The sequence below is a fragment of the Podarcis gaigeae genome (genome assembly GCF_964106915.1).
Source record: "Podarcis gaigeae genome assembly, chromosome: 3".
Classification (NCBI taxonomy): Eukaryota; Metazoa; Chordata; class Lepidosauria; order Squamata; family Lacertidae; genus Podarcis; species Podarcis gaigeae.
The window spans coordinates 114319968-114338125 of record NC_139680.1 but is presented as its reverse complement, the minus strand read 5'-3'; the positions used below and the strand labels follow the sequence as shown (position 1 = coordinate 114338125).

Genomic DNA, 18158 nt, shown 5'->3' with positions numbered 1-18158 from the left:
CTGTATACATTCTAATCTAAATATTACTCTCCTTTGTGTGCTTTCACCAGGTTTGACAATGCATGCATCAATTCTTGCATACATGTTCAATTTAGTAGAAGAAGGAAAAATAAGTACTCCTCTAAACCCTGGAAATCCAGTGAGCAACCAAATGTTTATTCAGGAGTATGTTGCTAATCTCCTTAAATCTGCATTTCCTCATCTTCAAGAGTAAGTGTGTTTAGAATTAAAAGGTTAAATAGAACTTGAGTGCAACTACTAGTGGTCTTAATTGCTCTTCTCTGTGTGTCTCTTTTTTATTACTTCAGTGCACAGGTTAAACTGTTTGTAACAGGACTCTTCAGTTTAAATCAGGATATTCCTGCTTTCAAGGAACACCTTAGGGACTTCCTGGTACAGATAAAGGTATGTCTGGAATTTCCTTTCTTACTCTGAATGCATATGAGACTTCAAGTAGACTAAACTATGGGGCTTTTTGTTGTTGTTGAGACCTATGTATTGCTCGTTTCTGTCATGCTCCATTGATTGGTATGCCAAGTCAGTTGCTAGATGATTTTACAAAACAAAAGCTCTCTATTTGCTATATTGATGCTGTGAATTTTGTCATATTGTTAAAGGTAGCCAACTTCTAAAGTGCTAGGGTAACTTTAGTTTCTAATTCCAACCTGCAGGAAGACTAATGCCCATACACCTAGTATGATATTGCCCTGTGATTATTGTGTGCTTTTCTTTACTTACTCTTCAGTTAAAGAAAAGAACATGTAATTTAGCTTTAAGGAGTAGTCTTAAGCAAAACGACATGTACTTGCCTTAAAAAGCTTCCGGTTTAATTTTTTGATACGGTAGAAAGGCAAAAATGGGGGAAGAATAAATTTAAAACATAGCCCTTTACTGAAACAAAACTAAAGGGTTCAGTCAAAGGTTTCATGGAAGAGGTAGGCTTTGACAACATGTAATAAAAGAGAGGGAGCGCTATATAGACTTGGATGGAAGTATGTTGCTTTCACGTATGAAGGACAAGCAAGGGAGAGTAGTTGGAATCACTTAAGGGAACAGGAGACTTGAGGGTGATTGAGTTGGAAGACCAAAAATATAAGGGCAGAACTATCAGGTTATGAAAAGGGGATATGCACTAATTGTGGCATTTGCTTTCTAACATGTGAAGTCACTGTTCTGTTTCAAACATGCAGATGCCAATAAGGGCACTCTTGAATGTGGTTTTTAAACAAATTATTGCACAAAATTATCTCTCTCATTCATATATATATATCTCCATCCAAGTCTGCAACTTTGCATTGTAACTGCCTTCTGCCTTTCTAGCTTTGAATGATCTTTGCTGGATGTTTGGATTATAATGGATTTTCTCATCTGCTTTATTCCCACAGGAATTTGCAGGTGAAGACACGTCTGACTTATTCCTGGAAGAAAGAGAGACAGCTCTTCGACAGGCTCAAGAGGAGAAACACAAACTTCAGATGTCTGTCCCTGGCATCCTTAATCCACATGAAATTCCTGAGGAAATGTGTGATTAAAAAATAACCAGTTGCACTGTTTTCTTTCTGTACAGCTGCTTTGTTGTAAAAGAAAACAGGACTTGGATATTTGTTGACCAAAATGATGCCAATTTGTAAATTTAAGATGTCACCTAGTGGCCCTTTTTTCTTATGTGTTTTTGTATAAGAAATTTTCTGTGAAATATCCTTCCATTGTTTAAGCTTTTTTGTTTTGGTCATCTTTATTTAGATTTGCATGAAGTTGGAAATTAAGGCATTTTAAAAATAAAAAAAAACACTTCATGCCCATTTTGTGGCTAAGGGTAAAAGAGGCAAAACATATAACTTGTAAAGTCTATTGCAAAATTATACATTTTCCAGTTAGAACACAGATTTTTTTTTCCAATTAGGGAACACTTTCTTACTAGCCTGTCCTGCAGTCTAGAAGAAAAGGGTAAATGAGTATAGTCCATCAGATTAATTGTTAGGTATAGGATGGTGAGTGCTGCATCAGACATGAGCAGCTTTTGGGCTGAGTGGCAAGGCTAGGCTTACTGGTATTTGCAAGTTGTATGGCAAGTTTGCAGCAAGATCATGTGCATATCATCCCATTGTAAAGCAACTTGGAAAAAAAAGAGTATGGGAACACAGTACAGTTAGTTATTTTTACACAGTTCTTTTGTTTTTGTGTGTGTGCTGTCGCTTTGTCGACAACAGCTTTTTGTTTTCCTCAATGAGGAGTGTTGCTCATTTGTGAGCCTTCATTAACTCGAAGTGAAATGGTTAAAATATTTATCCTGTTAGACTAGGCTGCATCTTTTTAACAAGCTCATTAAAGAAGAATTCTGGCTTTTGAGATGACTTCTACTAATTACATTGTTTACCATGCTGTAGTGCTTTAAGAACACTACTTAAAAAGCAAAATAAACTTGGTTTACATTTATTTTCCTTTCCTTGGCTTTATTCTTTTATTGGATTAAACGCTCTGATCGCCTTAAAATTCAAGTAGAATTTAGAGTAGCAGAAGAATCCCGTTACGGACCCTGCAACACCTGGCAGGGACTCCCATAATGGCCGTGGGACCTTCCTCTGCAGGAAAGTGGCTCTGCAAATTGGTTCTTTAAACGTAGGTTTTCAACACATCTCCCGAAATGCCCTGCCCAGCATTGTCTTTTTTTCCCCTTTAACCCGAGTTTTTGTGGCTCTTCTCAAGCAGTGTATAATATGACCAAAAACAAAAAAATTAACATTTGGCAGTATCAATGTTACTTTTGCTTAACATTTCTCCAGAATTTCTCTTCTGTATATCAAATGCCAACTTTGTCTTGGTTTTCCTGGGACGGGTGGCTTCCATGTTGCCTACAGTCCTGAGACTGTCTCACTACTTTTTTTAAAATGCAACATTCATGTGCCGTTGTTAAAGAAAATGAGGGTAGATGATTAGTGTTAATCTTTTTATATAAAATTTGAATATCAAAATAAAGTTGTATTGTGCCTTTATTATCCATTCAGAATTTTTAGTTGGAAATTCTTCATTTTAGTACCTCTCAAAGCAAAATAACACTTAAATCAAATTCAAGTGCTTTTAATGCTTGGTATAAAATACCAAAACTAGATTGAGGTTCCAAAGTGCTAAGTCGACTTCCGTTTCCAACAAAAACTTTTTGCGCAGCATACTACTTGAAATCAGTCCGCGTCATATGCCTAAGATGGCAGGCGTGGACACGGTGGAGGACAAAATAAATTAATACGAGAAGCAAATAATGAATGCTGTAGGAAGTGTGAGTAGTGGAGAATATGCATAAACACTGGGCATTGTATACATTATGGCAAATATATAGTAGCAGCACATTTTTGTGACCCAAAAATGTCACAAAAGGAGGGGGGCCACGGCACAGGGTGTTTGCAGACTTTTTCAATGGTATTTCAAATATATGCATTTTCACTTAAACGTGTGGCTTGCCTGTACTTCACTCAGTCTTAGAAGGCTGATGCTAGCAATTCAGGGTCTCACCACAACGGGCAGTGACAGATTCCAGCAGTTCCTGACAGAAGTCCACCTTGACAACCTTTCCAGGCTGGTTAGTGATACGAACCAATTCCCGCCCCAGAAAAAGAAAATAATTTAAAAGGCTATAAATAGTTTAATAAGTCAAAGGCCTGGTTATAGAGGAATATTTTCATCTGGCACCTAAATATATGTAGCAAAGGGACCAGGTGAGCCGGCTCTGGGGAGAGCATTCCACAAACGGGGAGCCACTACAGAAAAGGCCCCATTCTCATGCTACCACCCTACAGATCTCTCGTGGAGGACGTGCACAAAGAGCCTCAGATGATGATCACAGAGTTCAGGGTGGTTCATAAAAAGGTGGTCCTTGAGGCATTGCAGTCCTGAGCCATTTAAGGCTTCAGAGGGCAAAACTAGCACACTGTGCTGGTCCTGTGGGTTACCCGAGAGGCGAGGTCCAAGTCCGGTTCGTGGTCAATGGTGCAACGTCCGTAGAAGCTGAAGCTGGGCGCAGGGCAGGGAGCCGGGTGAAGTCAGGAACAGGCTTGCAAGCAGGGAACCAGGGCGGGTCAGGAGCTCAGGCAGGAAAGCAGGACAGGGTTCAGGCAGGAACTAGCAACCAACAATCCTGCACCCGCAACTTGGGACTGGGGCTGGCTGGCTTTTATCTGCCCCGAGGCATTGGGCAGCCCCGATCCTCTGGTGATTCGCCTCTCCTGGCCTGGAGGCGAGTACTCCTCCTGTGGGAACTTAGTTCCCTCTGCCTCTCTGCCCTGAGCCCCTGCAGCTCAGGAGAGGCTGGAGGGTTACTGGACCCAGAGGCAACCTTCTCTTCCCCTGACGGGGCTGAGAGTGGAGCACCTGCAGGCAATGGGTCCTCCATCACCTCAGGAGCCAGAGCAGACTCAGCTGATGCCTGCACCTGAGGATCCAGCACAGGTGAGGACCCTTCAGGCTCAGGCCCCAGCCCCGGCTCAGGTGGTTCTGGAGGCGGGGAATCCTATGCAGGCTGGGATCCCTCAGGTTCGGCATCCGAGTCCAAATCCCAGGCCATCACACACTTTGAATTGGGCCTGGAAACTTAATTGGAAAACCAATGCATTTGGTGTAATATGCCCAAGCCATCTTGCCCTGGTCAGCAACATGGCTGCTGAATAGTACACCAGCTGAAGTTTCTGAACTATCTTCAAAGGCAGTCGGACATTTTAACACATTGCAGTATTCTAACCAGAGCATAAATGACGGATCAAGATCCCTCCTAGGAGCATTCCAATTGCTATCAAGACAAGTCAATTCCCTGCAATCCTGCTCTGCTTCCAGAGTTAAATGGGAAGAGTGGTGGTTGCTGCTCCCCTAGACAAACAGAATCTGCATAAAAGGAGCCATTCAGTGCTTTTTTGGTGAAAATTAGGTGCTGGTTCTCCATACCAGTGACTACGGTCACAAAAAGACCTATGTTATAGCAAAAAGATGGTAATATTTGGAGCATTAGTCATGAATCTGTAGACTGAAGTCTTGATCTCAGCGTGTCTTACTGAGTGTGAGTTACTTGGAAAAACAATATAACTCAAGTGGTTAGGAAGGCCCAACAGAGACTCCATTTTCTCAGGGTCTTGCGAAAGAACAATTAAACAACAACTGATGACTTCTTCTTTGTTTTGGAAAAAATATATGCTCTGAAACAGTAAGGTAAAGGTAAAGGGACCCCTGACCATTAGGTCCAATCATGACTGACTCTGGGGTTGCGGAGCTCATCTCGCTTTACTGGCCGAGGGAACCAGCGTACAGCTTCTGGGTCATGTGGTCAGCATGACTAAGCCGCTTCTGGCGAACCAGAGCAGTGCAACGGAAATGCCATTTACCTTCCCGCTGGAGCGGTACCTATTTATCTACTTGCACTTTGACGTGCTTTTGAACTGCTAGGTTGGCAGGAGCAGGGACCGAGCAACGGGAGCTCACCCTGTCGTGGGGATTCGAACCGCCAACCTTCTGATCGGCAAGTCCTAGGCTCTGTGGTTTAACCCACAGCGTCACCCGCATCCTGTTACATAGCCTAACATCTCTCAATTTCTCCAAACCTATTCACCCTGTTGGATGTGATGTCAATAAGTGCTTAACAACTTGGGCAGGCTATGCTGGCCATGATCCTGCAGTTAGATTCCTCTTCTTCCAGCGGGGCAGGGTGAACAAAGTTTAGGACTCTGAACCTGAAAAGGGAGAATATGAGGAGCCAGCCCCCAAAAGTCCTTCCACCAGGTGTGCCTGTAGGGTCTGGACTCCATCTGACTCAGAGGCTCCCAGCTCTGTTGCAACAGGAGACTAAAAGAGCAGGTTGGGCCCCTTTAAAGAAAGAAGCACTTCCCAGGACAGGTAGGGCTAATAATAACTGGAAAGCAGCTGCTTCCACTATAGAAGACAGTCTCAGTTTGGTTCTTGCTGAAGCAACATCAGAGTTTTATGTTTCTATAGGAGCCTGTTGTGTGGGAATGAGGTCCTAGGATAACCTGAACACTGTGATTAACGCATTGGTAATCTCATGACTGGATTACCCTCACAATATATATTGTTTTATTTGTACGCGTGTTCCCCCATTCCCTGTGTCATTTTTATTTCTCGAGTTTATATTTCTTTCCAGAGCAGGGCTTTGACACCCAATAACAGTCGTCGTCCTCTTCTTCCTCCCGCCCCGGCCTCTCCTCCGAGAGAGAGAGCGAGCGCGGGAGCCCGTTTTCGCGAGGAGCGCGCGCAGGCGCACCGACTCCCTCCGAGGGAACGGGAGGGGGTGGACGACGGCGACGTCAGGACGCTTTTTCCGCCTTGCGCGAGGCGCGCCGCCATTTTAACCTGCCCAACTCCCCCATCCCCCCACCTTCCGTGCCTTAACCGCGCGCGCGCTGTTCGCCCCGCCCAGAGGGAGAGAGGGAGGAAACTCGAAACTCCGCCTCCTCCTTCGCCGGCGACGCCGCCGCCGCCACCACCTCACACTTCGTCTCCCGCCGCCCTGGCCCGGAAACGCCCGAGCCGGGGCCGAACGTGCGTGCGTGTGCGCGCGTGCGCGTAGGTTTCCCTCCTCTTCTCCGCCGCCCCCTTCACTCCCTCCCTCCCTCAGCCCTCCTCCTCCTCCTTCCCCCTCAGCAAAATGGCGGCGCGTGGAGGCCTTGGGAGCCAGTGAGTGACTCGCCGTCCCTCCTCCACCTCCTCTTCTTCTTCCTCCACCTCCTCCTCCTTTCCCCCCACCCCTTCCCTCACGTTCCTCTTCGTCGCCGCCAGGCTCATTTGCATCGGGCAGTCGCCGCCCCCCCCCCTCCTTCCACCTCGTAGTTGTTGTGTTTCTCCCCCCCTCCCCATTCTCACCCACTTTACACACACACATATCCTCCTCCTCCTTCACGGTTGTTCCTCCTCCTCCTCTCCCCACCCCCTTCTTCCCCCCCCTTCCCTCTCTCTCTCTCTCTCTCTCTTTCTGTCACAGCCGCCCCTCCCCCTCTCTTCTCAATCCACACCTCCCCCACCCCAACACCGCCAGCCCATCAATCAATCAGCGGCGACCGGGAGCGGATCGATCAATGGTCGGGAGGAGGAGGCGGCGGCGGCTGCTGCTGGTTAATGAACAATGTGTGAGAGCTGCGCCGAGCTGCTGGAGGTGTTAAACGAGAGTAAGTCGGAGAGGCCTCCGAGCTTCGGAGGAGGAAGGGGCGAAAAAGACGGTTTTCTATCTATTTATTTATTTATCCCACCCCTTCTCATCCTCCGACGGTTCCCCCCCATTTTCTTTTCTTTTGCACGGACCTCCCCTGTATGGAGGGGGGGGGGGAATACCGGGCACCGCGTCGCCCTCCCATTTCACCTCCACCACCTTTATATATATATATGAAAAATCCACTTGGCCTCGTTTTGGAGGGAGAGGCAGGCTTGGCCATGTTGTGCAGAGTGGGAACAGGAAGGTCGGTTCCTGGGCCCGCCGCAGGGCTGCCAATCCCGGGGACTCGGCCCGAGAAAGCGGCCGGTGGGGGGACGGAGGAAGATGGGGAACGGTTTTATCTTCTCTACCCTTCCCACCCCACAATGCCACCCCTCGAGACGAGGGCGAAGGGACACGGTTGCGGAGCTTTTATTGGTAGCGAGGGGATTTCCTCAACTCCCGCCCCCACCGCGCCCCAGTTGGAGGGTGCAAGGGGGGGGGGGGACGGCAGCAACTTAAAAGCCCCTCTTGGAGCTCTTCCCGTGGCATTTCTGCCGGCATCCTCTCGCCCTGCAGCCGAGAGGCCTAGTTCTCCTGCTTGCCTGTGGTCGGGATGAGGCTGCAGGCGAGCCCGGCTTGTGCTGCGAGTTGGCTGCGTGGATGTGCTCTGAGCGCAGGAGGAGGGAGGAGTAAAGCTCTAGTTGCAATATACTCCGCTCTCCTCCCGCCGCCTCGCCCGCTGTACTGAGGTCCTAAGCGGGGACGAGCGACAAAGGGGTCTTGAACCGGGAGTAACCCCTTGGGGTGTTTTGTTTTTGGGCTGTCAAGGGTTGGGGTGACTAGGAAGGAGGAGGTGGTAGTGGTGTGCCTTTTTATTTTGGATCCATATAGTGAGTTTTGCACTGTTGCCTCTGGTTCTGTCATATTCTGGTTCACTACTATTAACATTTAACGTAATGCCTTTTTGTATCTGTTGTAAATTTTTACTACACTCTTCCTCCAGTAAACTACTGCAATAGTTTATTGTGTTCAAAGTTCTTTCTTTCTTCCTTTCAAAAACCTAACTCCTCCCATCTTCTGCATATCTGCACTATTTTTTTTTTTTATGTTGCAGCTCTCAAACTCACCTGGACTCCTGTTTCCAGAATTTCTTGTTCCCTTGCTGGGATGTTAGTTGCAGACAAACATCCCTGTTTTGTATACTTAGTAAAGGATTTGAACAGTCATCTTTGAAGTAGAATGTGTCTGATATGCATTCTTTTGTCTAAATCCCTTGCAACTGAGACTTGGTTCCTTGTGAATATGTGTAAGGTTTGGATTAAAATGGATTCCTAGTTCAAGTTTATGCAAGCTGTTTGGAACTTTTTATTGCTGTGGATGACCTGAGTAAAGAACTGCTAATAAAGAAAGCATGGGTACCATAGATAGATGGTGGATGTTGATAGGCAAATCTCCCTAAAATGTTAGAATGTGTAAATAATGAAATTGATGTAAAAGAGGGGAAATCCTTGTACAGTTCCTATAAAAGGTGTCCAGAGAACATTATCTTCTGTGTGTGCAGGCTGAAGGAAAATGGAGAAAATGTTTATATACACTTATTTCTCAATCATGTACAGTATTTGGAAGGTGTTGGTGACTGCTAATAAATGCAATATAGGGTTTTTGTTAGGATAAGCTCCTGGGAGAGCAATAGATCAAAGAAAACTCTTGACCAGAACTTAATAACTTTCTAATTAAAGGCTGCTTTACCAGCTGGTTTGGTTATTAACATGTAATTATGTATGTGTAATTATTGCATCTTGTTATTGAAGAGTTAAATGTTTTGCCAGTGGTGCGTTCTATAGCCCTTATTATTTGAGGATTTGGTATGTCCATTTCTGATGCTAGATGTAGATCCAAAACTAGTACCCTGTGCTTGCATAGTCTCAGTAAAGCCTGTGACTTACTTCTGACTTGTTCTGATTGTGTTCTGATTTCAGGCAGTGGTTGGTTTTACCGCTTGTAAGTGTTTATATATTTGTTTCTATTATATAGTTTGTTGGTATGGACTGGTACGGCTTTAACTTTGAGGTGGAGGGAAAGAACCCTGATGTGTTGAGATCAGTCTGGAATGACTGTAGATTATATAGTTAACAGTCATTGAGTCCTCCTCAGATTTATTGCACAGGTGTTAATGAGGCTTTGGATCATGCATAGGCAAACTTGGCCCTCCAGATATTTTGGGACTACAACTCCCATGATCCCTACCTAACAGGGCTGGTGGTCAGGGATGATGAGAATTGTAGTCTGAAAACATCTGGAGGGCCAAGTTTGCCTATGCCTGCTTTCGATTGTTTGAGTTTAGAAACTTATTTTCATAAGATCTGAGTATCCATATTGAGCACACTAAAATAGCATTAAGACAATTAGAAAGAATTCTGATTTCAATACTTAAGGCAAAGCTGTAGTTTAATATTCTGTGAACAGTCGTCACTGGTTAAGGAAAAGTAGTGGAGGGAAAAAAAGTAATTGCAGTACTTGAAATTCAGAAAAGAATGTTGGCACTGCATTTGTATTTTCATGAATTTCCCCCCAGTGTAAGTCCCACTAACTTCCATGAGATTAGGCTGCAAGCCTAACCATGTCTACTCAAAATCACACATGAAACCAAAGTGGCTTACACCAAGGTAAGTGGAGTTAAGACTGCAGGTTAACTATGCAATGAATCTAAAATCATGGCTTTTCAAATACAGTATCTGCAATGCTTTGCATGAAGTGAGCTTATCATAAATATTTGACTGTGTATACATCATACATTTAAAGCACATCCCACCAAAGAATCCTGAGAATTGGTTTACTTATCACAAGCTACAATTAGCAGCATCCTTAACCACTGCAGTTCACAGGATTCCTGGAGTAGGGGTGGGTCATGTTTTAAATGTATAGTGTATATGCAGCCTTCCCCCCTTGTGCATGCATGCGTACTCACTTTCTTGCCCACTTAGTGCATCTGGTGCATGCCTAGTTGTAACTGACAATTCTGAGAACCAAATTTACTAACTTATGCTATGAAAGGGACCCAGATTACAGTCATGATGTCCATTTGTTTCATTTGCAGTATCTCAAGAACCCCCCAAAATCACACTAGTAGTGGCATAGAGAGAGAATGGCACATGCTGACTCCCTAATGTAACACATGCAACCTACAAAATGTGGTGGAGCAAATTAAAAATAGTTGCATCACTTGTGAGAAGATATTACCCATTGAGTGTTGTGCATTGCAGATTGTGTGGTGGAGGCTCCCCTTTTTATGGTTTTATTCAAGAAACTCTTCATTATTTACTTATTTTAGTATTACAGCAATTACAACTGGAAATTCCAAGTCTACATTCACTTCAAAAGGGAAGAAAGCAGCCAGTGAAAACTGGTAATGAATGAGGTCATGTTTAAAACTTGTGAGTCAGGGATTGCCAACAGTTCTCTGCCCTGCCTGCTGAGCATTTGGAATTGCTTTTCATTCTGCTAAAACTACTGGAGCTGAGCCTTGAGAGAGATTCGGGAGCTGAATTAAACTTCCACTATGTCACTGAACATTGTTAAAGAGTATTTGTGTATACTAAGCAGAAAACACAAACATATATTTTGATGCATGCCGTTTTGAATGAGAGAGTGAGAGATTTAAAATGAACTGTTTTAGATACCAAGTTGCAATAATTGGGACAAGGAGGAAATAATACGTTCAAGAGAACGTTAAAATAATAACATCATTGGACAAAGGTGAAGGAATCACATAAAAAGGATTTGCATAGCAAGGGGACTAGTTTTCCTCTTATCTAAAATACTCTATTCTAAAATTTGCTCCTTCCTGCTGGCTGGGAAATAGTCTCTAGCCCAAGTAAGAGAATGAGAGGCACTTGCCATAGCAGAGGATATAGAAAGACCAGAACAGGATGAGGCAGTTATCTCCTTGTGATGAAAATTGTCCCCAAGAAGGACTTGCTGAAACAACTATTGAACTAGAATACAAAAAAGGGAGGTGTGAGGAGGTCAGGGAAACAAGCAAATGAAAGGCAAGACATGGAAAGACTGATTTGTTTTTAATTGTCTTTATTTTTCTGTATTTTGTATTTTTTGCCTCTTTTTTCTTTTCTTTTCATTTTTGTAACTTTTTTGAAACTTTAATAAATATTATTATAAAAATAATAAAAAAAGAAAATTGTCCCCAAGAAACATGCATTTTGCTGCCACGTCTTTCCTTTTCCTGTTCTTTGTGTGCAACTAGTTCTAGAGACCACATAATGCAATAGAAAACAATTATACTTTTTGATGCATCTAATTTGCCTCAAAAATACTGTTCCACCGCAAGAATGAGGCAAAAGGCGTCAGCTGCAGTGATATAAGTTTTTTGAGTGTAGTGTACCATCTATACTGTTGACAATATTGGGTTAAAAGTTTCTGAACAGGAATATATAATACTAGAATATTGTGTTGGGGAAGTTGTGTGGGGATATTCTGGAACTCTGCAATTTTGCTTCCTACAGTTATACTCCGTGGTGGACTGAGGCATTCTACAAAGAGGAAGTGTGAGGCTCCCTTTGTCTAAACCAGGGATTGGGTACCTGTTGCGCTCCAGTTGTTGTTGGTCTGCAGCTTCCATAATCCTTCTCCATTTGACCATGCTGTCTGTTGGCCCTGGTTCTACATCTGCACTGCAAGCAGAAGCAGAAGAAGAAGAGTTTGGATTTGATATCCCGCCTTTCACTCCCCTTCAGGAGTCTCAAAGCGGCTAATAATCTCCTTTCCCTTCCTCCCCCACAACAAACACTCTGTGAGGTGAGTGGGGCTGAGAGACTTCAAAGAAGTGTGACTGGCCCAAGGTCACCCAGCAGCTGCATGTGGAGGAGCGGAGACACGAACCCGGTTCACCAGATTACGTGACTACCGCTCTTAACCACTACACCACACTGGCTCTCAACCACTCTCACCACACAGTGCTGCTGCATGTTAATATAGTGCTATCAATGTGTGTGGTGGTCAATCTGGGCCCTAGAACTATGATTTCATTTCATGCCAGTGGCCAGGAGGGTGGAAAGGTGAGAAAAGTTATGGCAGAAAAGGGAAATTTTGGCTCTGGCAATTCCCACTGCTGCCATGTGGCACCTGATAGATTGCCCCTTGGAGAATGCTGCTCTTGACAGAAAAAAGGTTCCTCAACCTTGCTTTTACAGAGTGCCAAGCAAAAAGGACATTAAAGTCTAAATCTAAAGACTATTGGGTTCCATCCTTGTTTTCCTTCTTTTGGATAAATGTTGCTGGAATTTAAAATTTAGAGTGTGTTTATAAAACTGAAGTGGGGTGTGTGTGTCACCATGACCATTAGCAGCTACTTTGAGTAATGCTTAGAAATGATTTGTGGAACATAAAATAATGTAGTCTTTAGAACTTAATGCAGCATTGGCATTAACCTTCAGAGATCACATGGACTATAGTCCTGCTGCTCCTTTGATGAAAATTAAGCATGTGATAAGTGTTCGTTTTTTTATATTATCCTAATCCCCTTTCCTCCAGTGGGTTCAGTATGAGTAATCTGCTAATACAGAAAACTCTGATCTAGAATTAAATTCTTGGTTAACTTGTGTTCCTAGGATAGCTGTTCCATGTTCCTTGTGAACCATGTGGGAATGCTCTTTTGAGATGCAACCATATCCAAATAGCTCTGAAAATTTGAGATCAGGACTATACTATGTGCATGTTTCACAGAGGAGGTATATGAACTGACTGCAACTCTTAATATTGGATGTTTATGCTTTGTCTCTGAAACAGATTTGTGTGTTGAATTTCTGATGTAATAACATAGAGTGGAGATTTTAGAGCCACAGTTTCAAATTAGTAATGCCTACTGCATTTCACTTGAGCAGGCCCTGTTGTTGCCTTCGCTTCCTCCCCTGCTCTCTTCTTCCTTCCCACAGGGCAGACACTATCTGATGCCCCTATAGAGATAGTCTGCCTGGAGCTGGCGCCATTGGAGTCTTAGAAACTTACTGGAGTCCAAAGAATCCAATTCTTAGGAGTCTTTCTATAGTAATATATAGGGCCTGTATATGTAGTACTTTTGGACAGAAGAACAGATTTCTGAGTTTAGAATAGGCTTGCTTTTAATTTATGAAAGGTGCCTATGTGTCAATTATGTATTAAAAAATTTACAATGTATCCACATTGGGTTCTACCCAGGTAGTGGCTTTGCAGTAGCAGAGGTGTTGCCACCACTCCAAGGTGCATCTCTCTGTGCTGTACCACATCCTATTCCAGCGGGCTCCCTAATCCTGAGGGGCATGGGAATCTGCATTCTGTAGGAAGGATTAGCAAGAATCAGATGCCCTCTTGCATAAGCAGAATCATTTCTTTTCAAAGCCACCACTAGCATGCAACTATGACTGAATACTGTTAATAAATGATAATTAGGAATTGATGCTGAACAGCGTTCAAAATTCGCCTGGTGCATTTCACACCTGGCTATCAGCCACTTGCGACCAAGTAAAGATGCCTGGGTGCCAGGATTGGCATCTGACGTCTCCACTATCTGGAGATGCATGCCTGGGGATCATTGGATCTGCTCTGCTTTTACACACTAATACCCCTACCTGTAGAATTCTATCCGTTATCTTTTATCTGCACATTCAGAATGAATTTCCGGAGTCATCAAGTCATATTGAAAAATACAACTTTTAAGCCGTGTGACCCCAAAATGGCAAATAGTCATTCATTTTGGCGACCCTAACTCTGGTTTAAAGAGCCATTTGGCACCTAGCTTATATATTGATGAGTTTCTAATAATGATTCTGAAGTACAAATGCATGAATGCATGAATATGACTTAACCTAGTAAGTAATTATAGTAGTACCCAGTAGGACAAATTTGTGAAGAACCTATCATATGGTTTTCTGTGGTAAGGAAAGCTGCAATCCTATGCATAATTACTTGAGAGTAATTCCTATTAAGATTCCAAGCATATACGTCACCTGTGGTTGATCAAGCATGGAAGCCTTATTATGTTTAGGCTGGCTTGCAAATTACTGTAACTATTTACATGCAGCTGCCTTTGAAGACTCATTGGAAATGAAATTTCACCTGGTGCAAAATTCAATTCATTGACTGAGGCCAGTTTTTTAGGACTGGGGTTTGAAATTAGCAGGGTGCGATGCTTATTTTGCACCTAAAGATTCTCCATTTGTTAGCACCTCAAAAAGTCTGGGTGCCATTTTTTGTGCCTGGCTGACACTCAAGGATTACTGAAATGTATGTGCTTTGAAGCCTTGCAGTGTATGTTAAGGATAGACAATATGTTAAGGCGTTTAACAATAAAGAGTACAGTGGAACCTCGGGTTACGTTGCCTCCGGCTTACGTCACCCTCTGCTTGTGACTGGCGCCAACACGGAAGTACCGGAACGGGTTACTTGCAGTTTCGCGCATGTGCAGAAGCGCTAAATCACGCTGTGCGCGCGCAAACACAACGCTATTTTGTGCTGGTTTTGGGTTGTGGTGCTGCCTCTGGAACAGACCCCCGCCGTAACCCGAGGTTCCACTATAGAGTGTCACTTATGTGAATTGCATATTAGTTCATGCTTATCAAAATAATAAATAAAAAGTGTTGCCAAACCCACAAAATGATGACTAGACATTCTGTTTTGGCACTCACAACTCAGCTCCCAAGAGCCATTTGGCTCCTAGCTTTTCTATCCCAGTTTCTAACACTGTTCAGAACATATAACACCAATGCTATTTCAACTGTACAGTGGTACCTCAGGTTAAGTACTTAATTCGTTCCAGAGGTCCGTTCTTATCCTGAAACTGTTCTTAACCTGAAGCACCACTTTAGCTAATGGGGCCTCCAGCTGCTGCCACGCGATTTCTGTTCTCATCCTGAAGCAAAGTTCTTAACCCGAGGTACTATTTCTGGGTTAGCGGAGTCTGTAACCTGAAGCGTATGTAACTTGAGGTACCACTGTACTGGCTTTTGATAAGTTTTCAGCCCCTATTGAAGATGCTGGTTATTACCTTTAACACCTTATATGACTTAGGATCAAGCGCCTCATATGAATTTGCCTAACCACTCAGACCATTGGGAAAGGCACTGTCTGGATTCAGCTGGTGGAGATGTTGTGAGACTGGCTTTTTTGTTCTAGCACCCAGATTATGGAGCTCCCTAGCATGGGAAATCTGCTTTGACTCCTATACTGGCCATATTTTGGCAACACCTGAATACCTATTTATTTCAGCAGGTTTATGGCCTAACTGACATTTGATCCATCTTCTGACCCCTGGATTTTTCCTCCTTCACTTCTTGGATTATTTTATCTGCTGCATTGTTTATTCTGTTTTTAAATTATTGCTGATTATCACTTTCATTGTAAGATGCTTTGAGCTCAGCTCAGAAGCTGGAAAAGTAGGATATAAATATTAATATAATATTTTATGGGCTATTAACCTATTTTCAAAGCCACAGTTGAGATTTACATGCTTCTTTACAGGCTTAGAAATTCATGGGATCTGTCCCAAAGAGTAGATTCACTAGATTCTTATTTGGGACTGATAATTGCTACCTCTCATTCTGTAATCATAATCACTACTACAGATTAAATTCGCTATCTTTCATTTCTCTCAGTACGTGTAAGCAAATACTTCACTTTTTTTTATCTTGAAGTACAAAGTGGTGAGTTAGGATTGTGGGAGTTTTTTTGACCCTGGAAATAACTTATAGCTTTTACCAGGCTAGTACTGTCCAGATGTTGTTGAACTAAATTGTTCCTGGCCATTGGCCATGCTGTTGGAGCTGCTGAGTGTTGTAGCCCAAAGTATCTAAAAGGTGCAAGGGACAGGTGGAAGGTGCTGTGCACTCCTGTGTACTCCAGAAGTAAGTTCCACTGAGTCTAGCAGGACTACCCTTAGGTAAGTTTTTCAGCCTTATTGTGGTATAAACCTTTGTGGAATACAATGGTAGCTCGGGTTACAAACGCTTCGGGTTACAAACTCTACTAGTACCTCGGGTTGAGAACTTTGCCCCAGGATGAGAACAGAAATCGCGTGGTGGCGGTGCAGCAGCAGCGGGAGGCCCCATTAGCGAAACCGTGCCTCAAGTTAAGAGTGGTTTTGGGTTAAGAACGGACCTCTGGAACAAATTAAGTTTGCAACCCAAGGTACCACTGTGGAGCCCACTTAGATTCATGAAGCATTAGGTGTAGTTGGCAGATAACGGTGTATGCATTTTTCTATCTTCACACACACACATGCGCACACACACACACACGTACGTATGAGAAGGAATGGTAAATTGTAGACCCAGCAAAGGGCAGCAGAGGCCTGTGACACTTTTATGAACGACTCTCACGTATGTAAGATAACAACAGAATGATGCATTCATAACAGCAGCCACTGTGATGATACTGTTTTTCTAGTTTTTCTGTGCTATTTTTCCACCAGCAGTGCAAAGGAAATCCAGAGAGTCGTGATTAAATCTGAATTCAACAGAACCAGATTTGCTGATGAATTTTAGTTCAGTGGTTTCATGCTGGAGCTTCCTTTTGTTGTATGATTACTTGAGTTCCAGTAATGACCTCGTTTGAACATAATATTTAACTGTGTTTTAGGATGTGGTGCTGAAGCTCATGGGGGACAGTGACTTATAGCAGGCCTTCTCAGTGGTGGTGCCCTGGTTCTGGAATGCCTTCCCTAAGGAAGTTTGGCTTCCTTCCTTCTTGGTTAGTTTTTGTCTCAGTCTGAAGACTCACTTTTATGCAAGCATTTGGAAATAATTTATCGGGCCCAGAGCTGTCATTAGCTGCTGTTTGGAGTGTCAGTATGTGTTCCTGATTTTAGTGCTTCCTTTATTTTAATGCTCTTTTATTTTGTGGTGATGGTATTGGGTGTATGCAAATGGTATTTGTTGTTTAGCTACTGTACGCACCTCTGAGATTGTAGCTGATGAAGGGCAGCCAAGAAATCTAATAAAAAGACAGAAAACTTGTATTAGCAACGAGGTTATCTGGGGTGTGGCTAAATGTCACTTGTCTTTCATAATGCCATTTGTGGTGCTATAGGCATTGTGACTCTAATGTATTGTTAATATCTTTGTTGGCTCAAAACTCAGGGTTTGTGGTTTTCTTGATTACATTCTGAGACCTTTGGCATTGATAATGGCTGAGAGGAGGAAAGAAACAGAAGTCTCTGCAAAGGAAGAATGGATACAAAAAACTTATGGAATATGCAGAAATGGCGAAACTTACCGGAAGAATAAGAAATCAAGATAACGTACTTTTTAAAATAAAAGAGTGGAAATAATTTATTGAATATTTACAGATAAATTGTAAACAGATAAGAACATTGGCAGGATTATTGTAAGAAGCTGCAGTTTCATAAGAGTAGATATTTAAAGTAGATGAATACATGAGGAAATTAAGTTAATTTGAATATGCAGAAGATATTAAAATTAAATTTAAGGAATGCAGAAAGAGGGGGAAGGAAGTCAGGTTTTGAAATGTTTAAATGGTTGTAAAATCAGTGAAATGTATAAACCTGAAAAGTTTAAATAATTTTTAAAAAAAGATAATGGCTGAGAGCAGTACTTGTGCTCATTTGCTTTCCAGGAGGCAACAGTTACTCTTCTTCATTGACCACACAAGTGACTAATTGCACCCCTATTGCTGATGCTATAATAACACTTCAATCTTGAAATGATACTGGAGATTCAAAGTGACTTTTCACTATTTTTACCTTGCAGAGTCTATTACCGGGTGCATGCTTCAGAGTTAATTAAGCTTTCACAGTGAATGTTTTTATCTCTGTGTTAAATGTGCTCTTCTTTAGGAACTCTGCTTAAATTTCAAATCTAGGCACAATAGTTGTTGAGCTTGGGGGGGGGGGGGAGTTTTTGAGCATTTTAAGGCAAAAACAAGATAGCCAACATGGGCTGCTGTATGTCCAGATTTTCCCAGACATTTT

The 18158-nt window shown here is 43.0% G+C and overlaps 2 protein-coding genes across 9 annotated transcripts in view; both read left to right on the top strand.

The window, feature by feature from the left end:
• The window catches only part of XPO1 (exportin 1), a 40448-nt gene extending 38012 nt beyond the window's left edge, over positions 1-2436 (top strand). For all 7 annotated transcript variants that reach the window (XM_083733131.1, XM_083733134.1, XM_083733130.1 and 4 more), the window contains 3 exons: positions 51-210; positions 309-405; positions 1386-2436. In XM_083733131.1, the coding sequence (XP_083589257.1) occupies positions 51-210; positions 309-405; positions 1386-1532 (404 nt within the window). In that variant the 3' untranslated portion in view covers positions 1533-2436. The remainder of the gene's footprint in view (positions 1-50; positions 211-308; positions 406-1385) is intronic.
• A 4053-nt stretch (positions 2437-6489) lies between these two features.
• The window catches only part of USP34 (ubiquitin specific peptidase 34), a 109276-nt gene continuing 97607 nt past the window's right edge, over positions 6490-18158 (top strand). Inside the window, exon 1 of one of the 2 annotated variants that reach the window (XM_083732932.1) lies at positions 6490-7157. In XM_083732932.1, the coding sequence (XP_083589058.1) occupies positions 7115-7157 (43 nt within the window). In that variant the 5' untranslated portion in view covers positions 6490-7114. The remainder of the gene's footprint in view (positions 7158-18158) is intronic. The other variant, XM_083732933.1, reaches the window with a different exon arrangement.